General features: G+C 26.4%; 1 protein-coding gene across 1 annotated transcript in view; it reads right to left on the bottom strand.

The window, feature by feature from the left end:
• Positions 1 to 1,231: 1,231 nt before the first annotated feature.
• Set1 (SET domain containing 1) overlaps positions 1,232 to 7,334 on the bottom strand; it is a 34,027-nt gene continuing 27,924 nt past the window's right edge. The window contains exons 13-16 of the mRNA XM_071185628.2: positions 6,805 to 6,965; positions 6,310 to 6,438; positions 4,627 to 4,884; positions 1,232 to 2,918 (exon numbers count right to left, since the gene is read on the bottom strand). Coding sequence (XP_071041729.2) covers positions 2,745 to 2,918; positions 4,627 to 4,884; positions 6,310 to 6,438; positions 6,805 to 6,965 — 722 coding nt within the window. The 3' untranslated portion in view covers positions 1,232 to 2,744. The remainder of the gene's footprint in view (positions 2,919 to 4,626; positions 4,885 to 6,309; positions 6,439 to 6,804; positions 6,966 to 7,334) is intronic.

Genomic DNA, 7,334 nt, shown 5'->3' with positions numbered 1-7,334 from the left:
TACAGAAATTTAAATGGGAAATTCTAAATTGGGTGCACTCGGCGGGAAAAATGATTTTTTAAAGTAAAGAATGGTGTGACAAGTCCCTAAGCGAACAACATATTTGAGTCTCATTGACTAAATTGAGGAAATAGCCTTTAACTTGTGTTATTTATTGACTGAATCTAATACTTTGTGCATAAATTACTCAATGTAAAGTCTCCCTATATTTTAACACATAAAAACATTTATGGCAATTTTGGAGAAATGTGTGTATATATATATTTACATATAAAGATATTGGATCATGTATGGTGGTACTAAAAATACAAATCATTTTTTGTTTTGCAAAGTCTTCACATGAAAAAGAAATACAACGGGAGTTGTAAAAAGAATTATAATAAGGGTTGTAGAAAGAAGTATAATATCTATATAATTTAAAAGTTAATTTTTTGAAATTCAATAAAGTGTTAATTCACACTTTATTTGAAGTAAGAAAAAAAATGAAAGATAAAATCTGATTCAAAGCCCAATATAATAACTACACTAAGAAAAAAGTAATTTCAGAAGAGGGAAAAAAAGTAAAATATAATTCAAACAGAATCAACATAAATTTTTTCTCCATGTGGCGTAAAGTGAAGAATACAGAGAAGGCACACAAAAAAATATATTTCACCCTAATATTCTATAAATTTTTTAAATTTTATAATCAAAACACTATGTTCAGTAATGCAGATAACATGGTGGTTCTTGAGGACATATATTTTAAAATCAAATAGAGAAAAAGAGGCATTGTTAAAGAAATATATATATTGGTCAAAAATTGCATTACATATATAATATATTCCCTTAGTGTTAATGGTAATAATATGAAATCCTTAATGGCTTGAATACAAACAATTTTCTTATACATTTTTAGCTCTGGAACTCTATATTTTCCATATTGTGGCTACTTTATATTAAGGTAAAGAAGTTCAAATTTGTAGGAAAAAAATTACGAAGTAATTTTTGAAACTAAAAATATCTTATGCAGACTTAACATCTTAGAATGTAAACTTTAGATTTAAAGAAATTGCAAAAAAAAAAAAAAATAAAAAAAAAATTTTTTTTTTTTAGTTCCTTTGCATTTTTAGTTAAAATTATATATTAGTATTGAGTTGGAAGAGGCGAGACAAAAAAAAATTTGCTTAAATTTGTGTTTTAGAATGTTTTTATTAATTAAGTTATAAAAACACACACAGCCATGTATAACATTGCACTCAAAATAGAGAAATGAACAGGCTAAGTTTATAAATATGAACTCCATCTAATCAATTTTTGTAAAGTTGTTACATAGTCATACGGGAAAGAAAAAAAAATTGTAAATTGTTACAAAAAATAGTGCCTTAAAATTTAATTCAGGTATTTTGACGCATTATATCTGCAGCTACAACTTTTGTGCCCACTCTGTATAAAGTTTAAATAATTCTTTAAAGACACAAGACAATTTTTGAAGCATAATAAGCAAGCAATATAAGTAAATTCTTGCAAACTTTTTGTAAATGTATTTAGAAATGACAAAAAAAAAAAAAAAAAAAGAAGTTTGTCCCTAGCTTTCAGACACTTAACTAAACAACACTAAAAAAAACAGCACATAGGTTAATCAAGAACCATTTGATCACCAAAATCTTTTACATTTAAATAGAAATAATCTAAAAAATTTTCCTTTTAAAATAATTATTTGCAACTTAGAAAATTAAAGATATTATTTGTCTCAATGTATTTCTCAGGTTTATTCCCAAGTTTAATTTAAAAGAACATAGGGAAAACTTTTTATTCCAAAAGGATTCAACATAAAGGTGCAAAAATTGTTCACAGAGGCAAGAAAATATGTATTAACTTTCATGTTTTAATTGGATAGAAATAGAATAAATTTTTTTTCTCCCTTTTGTGTTAGAATAGCTCCTGTATTTAATAAAGTTACATTTAAGTAATACCATTTGAAAGATAAAATTAATTGGTCAGATAAATACGTAACTTTATGTTACATTTCAAGTAACAGTCACCATTAGATTCCTGTATAAAGATACATGAGCAGCTGATATTTTTGTTTCACTTGAAACTTGATTTTAATTTTAGAAGATTAATAAGCATTGTTCCGAATAATAAAAGCAGTGATGCATTGTGTATTGGTTCATGAAAAGTATAATAAACACTTTGCCTAAAACAAAGACAATCAAATAATATAACAAAAAAATGAAAATAGTCATTTCGTGATGAATGCCGATGATTTATGAAATATTTAAAACATTGTGCTTAATATAAAAATGCCAAACAAACATCAAGATAGAATTTATTAGTCTTAATACTCAAAATATTTTTTATAAATAAATATGTATTTAATTTTGCACACAACTTTACATAATACGAGATAACATGAAAAATATAACAAATATGAGTATTTTCTTAAAAATTACAGCTTAACTACAACTCATGTGCCGAATAAATATATAATTTATAGTAAAAATATCTTTAGTCAATTTTACAGTTATAAACTTTTCAACATACCTTGAAAGTTTATCGGAAGTTATTTAAAAATTACTCTTTTCTCTGTACATTTCAAAAAAATATGATGAGATGAATAAAGCAGAATTAATTATGTACAATTTCAGTTGATCAAGGGGCAATTTTATAAATGTACTAGTGTTTTTAAATTGTTCATACCTCTGGACTCAATATCACATAAAAGTTGTATTGCTCATTCACATTAGTTAAAAAACGAAGCTTTAATTTAGAGTTCCACGACACTGAGGCGCACCACAAAGACAAGATATCTTTTCTTCTTCAATTGGAAATTTATAATCGTAGGTGATTTCTTCGTTAACATTGATAGGTTGTTTTGAATATATTACAATCTTTTTCAGTCCTTCAACAGTAATAATTTTTGCATAACAATTTGGCTGAAAAATATAAAAAACATTTAATAATTTATATTCAAACATCTAAAACTATTATTTTAGTAAAAATAATTCATTTACAGTGATGTGAATGGCTAGTGCTTTAAGAGCAGTAGCTTTGCAGTTTTAAGGTAAAAAATTGAATTGCAATTCAAAACAAATTTAATGTAGTACAAATTACACTGAGAAACATATTTTTTGTTGCATTTTTACAAATACTTGATCTTGCCTGATTCGGCTGTGGTGAACTGAAATAGAAAATCAGTTATGTTCCTAAAGACAGATATTTTCTTCTTCTTTAAATGACATTTTTACTCCATATTTTAATTTTTACTCCATTAAGTTTAAAAACATTAAAAAATAACAGGAGATAGGCTAATTTCTTTTGTGACAAATTTGCAGGGGTGTTAGGCCATATCATAATAAGAACCAATGTTTGGAAATGCCTCTGTACGCAGCTAGGGGCGCTTTCTTATTATTGCCAGTTCAGCGGCACACAAAGGAACAGTTAATAATTTAGGAAGCGTCCCTAGTCGTGTATGACAATATTTCCAGGCCTAAGCAGCTTTAATTCTGATGATATGCCCTAAACCCTCAGAAGTTTGATGCAAAATTTATGCGACCCCTGTTATATATAATGTTTTAAACTTGCACATGTTGGGAAAAAAAAGATTAAAAATGTAATTAAAAAGAAAAAAAAAACTAGCTTTGAGAGAAAAACCGTTGCAGATTGTAAATCAGAGGTAGAAAAGTAGTTTTTGAAGTTTTGACAATTTCCAATTTTTAAAAATAATTAGTTTTGTCTGTTATTTAAAAAATAATTTCTAGAGAGTGTTTCCATAATCACAGTTCATTACCAGTTCAATTCCTTAACCATAGCTTAAAAATAATTTATTACTCTTTTCATTTATTTCCTTTTTTCATCTCAAAGAATTTTCAATCACATCAATGAAGCTAAAATCTAAATTGAAAATTCAAATATGGATTCGAATGTTCATCCGTTTTCAATGTCATTAGATTGTTGATTGCTTCATTTGAAACTAAAAAGGTAATTAAAAAAATTGTAAACTCAGAATTAGGTTGACTGTTCAACTTATAAAATAAAAACTTCACTTTGATAATTTACAAAAATGGGGTGAAACTTCCTAAATCAGATAAATTTTTACATTGGACTTTAATCTGATGCAGAGTACAAAATTCCTTAAGTAAGAATCAATGGAAGCATTTTATTTAAATAAGAATGGATGGAAAATTTTGGAAGAGATGCATACACTTAAATTTTTAACAAAAGCACACAAAGTGATTCAGTTCTTTTGTAGTAAATAGTTTCCTTCTTTATAAATTTCAATACAAATAATTTTTTCTTAATAGATTCCACTATGATTTAATACAACCTGCATTGCTTATAGAAGTTATGCTATATAGCAAATGCTATCTAAGAACATTTACCAAAGATCTATTGCTCTTTGATACATAGGAAAGCAAATTTCCTAGGGAAGTATTTGTTTGAAAAACCACATAACGCAGTCAAAATAGAAGATAAAAAAAAATCATAGTTCTTAGTTAGTTAGATTCAGTTTGTTTGAATGCAAACAGTCTATAATAAGTTAAATACAATTAGTTCAGAATTGCTTTTAATAAAAATTATAACTTCTGACAAGCTATTTACAGATTAAATCACAAATAATAAATAAAAGGATTTGAAACTTACATTGCAGCTATGATTGATAAACCTCGCTAGATTGCCACATCTAGTAGCATCAATAATGCCCTCAACATCAACTTTAAACAAGTATGAGCTTCCAACACCTTGTAAAGTGTAGTTTTTCTCACGCATGTCAGCAACAAGCGGTCGGACCATTTGTCCAACATATTCAATCACCATTTCATCTGCAGCTATAGGCTCGAGAGCAAACAGACCCCAGTCATGAATTCTACTTCGGGCGAATTTCAATTGCTTCTTTCGGAACTAAAAAGATATTTTTATATATATATATTTAATATATATTTAATACTATATTTATTTAATACTATAAACACAGAAACATACAAAAATGTAGATTATTATTGAATGAAATTTGTATTTTTGTAGGTTCATGACTGGCTAACTTGCTGACTCAATCATGTACTTAAAGTTTTTTTTATATAAAGGTCTTTCACCATGCAAATAGAAAAAGCCACTACTTGAAGGCATTAAACTTAATAAAGGTAAGTGATATATAAAAGGTATCTGCCACTTTTTAGATTTTCAAATTCATGACTACTTCCTAGAATTTTTCATAACTTAACGAAGTTACTATTTTCTCCGACAAATACACAACAAGAAATTAAAAAAAGCATTATAATAACATAAATTGAAATGATAGGCATAACCAAAACTGTTATACTCTGCATTGTTATATTTAAAGATTTTAAATTAAAAAAAAAACAGAGTAAAGAGAGAGTTGAAGCAATAAAATAGCTGAAAAAAATACAAAAGTAAATAATTTTTTTCGGCAGAATTATATTCTAAAGATACTTTTCTTGTTACATTTAAATTGATAAAAATAAATAAATAAATAATAACAAAAATTCTGAAATCACAGAAGTTTAAAAGACAATTCACTCTAGAAATTATGTCTTTTCTCTCAATTTTTGAAAGAACACCATAATTTTTAAAGAGCATGATATACTCTATTATATATTTTACTAAAATATGACTGTTAGTGGGGATTTTATTACAAATTCAGATATTTGGAACACCATGAAATGTGTGTGTGTGTGTGGGGGGGTATTTTTAAATTCCATTTTAAAAATTAGACTTTTCAGCGACCTAAATCTATGACCTTTCTTAAAAAAAAAAAAAAAATTAATTAAAAAAAAGAAGAAAAAAAAAAGAAGTTAAAATCATGACACTTCATGACAAATTTTGTTCAACACCGGAATTCATGACTTTCCAGGTGGGCAAAATTTATGGTAACCAGGTTAGGGTAAACAAATGTTGTACTTATTTCCAATGTATGTAAGTTGGACAAGTAAATTTTTGTTATATAAATGTAAAAACAGGCATGTGTATCATAAATGTGTTTTCTTATAAAGAATCTGGATTAAGCTGCATAAAAAAAATCGTTCAACCTGATTATGACAACTAATAGTTTCATTATAAAGCATAGATTAGTTAATGATGAATCAAAAGTCATAATGATCCCTTTTAAAGCACTTAAGGAGATTGGAAACATATTTTCATGTTTCCTATAAGTATATATAAGCAAGAGTTTTCTTTTTCTTAAATAGAAACTGAAATCAAGCTGAAAGAAAAAAATTCTGTGACATTATAATATGAAATAGTTTCATTATAAAATATTTTTTAATGCACTCTTATAAATAAACATAAAAGAAAAATATTCTTAATTACTTTCAGCTGATTAAATTTAAGAAGATCACTATAAAAATCAGCTTCTCCAAATGAGGTTAACAACCTTCTCTGGTTAGATCTTGCTTCCCTGTTTGATTGTGCAGTTGTTTTGGCTTTGTTAGCAGGGTCCTAATAAAATAAGAAACTTATTAGCGGGTCACCAGTAAAGTTGATTCACAATACATCACTTTAACATATTTACACTAATGCATACACACTATCCAAAAGGTTACAAATTCACACATAAATAAAATGTTTTGAACGTTAATGGTTTCACAAATGCCACCAATATTAGAGATTTTCTAACACAAAAGAAAGTACATTGATTTAAAAAAAAAAAAAAATGATACAACTAAAACATAATTTTGTTTAAACTTTTTGTTTTGAACAAATTAACATAATTACAAAATATACTTTACTACAAAAGTATAAACACCAAAAGAGTAAACTATAAAAATAGTTTGAAAAATTATCAATTTTTTTTCATTCTTTTACCTGTTCACCATCCATTTCTAAAGAGGGCATTGCACTATTATATACACATGCTTTCTCTTTGACATCAAGCTTGTAATAACCTTCACACCTAGCACAGCCAGACAAATGTGTTCTTGTACTATCATCTTTTTTCTTTTTCTTAGGTGGAGTTGGAATGCTAGGTAAGTAACATTAAGGAAAGGACTAAAACATTGAAATTCACAACAATACACATTATGGATTTAATGAAGACCTCAGGGGGTAAAATGTGATAACCCACATTTTTTCAAGTTTAGAGATAAACAAATATAAAATATTACATATGGATTTTTTTCTTCATATTATTACCACCATTATCGTATCACTTCACATTCAGTTTCATCATAAGTTTTTATTATAGAATTTCTTTTTATGAATATTAAGTGTTTAGTTTAAGCATTATTTTATCTCAAAAATAATTTTCTTATTATATCATGTAAATAAACCTTAATAAAGTTATAAGTTTTTTCTTGATTTTTTATTTCCTTAAATAATGTATTTTATTAGAAAGT

This window comes from Parasteatoda tepidariorum, chromosome 5, assembly GCF_982258835.1.
Source record: "Parasteatoda tepidariorum strain Cologne lab strain chromosome 5, Ptep-v5.0, whole genome shotgun sequence".
In the NCBI taxonomy this organism is placed as follows: Eukaryota; Metazoa; Arthropoda; class Arachnida; order Araneae; family Theridiidae; genus Parasteatoda; species Parasteatoda tepidariorum.
This window is presented reverse-complemented; position numbering and strand designations above follow the sequence as displayed.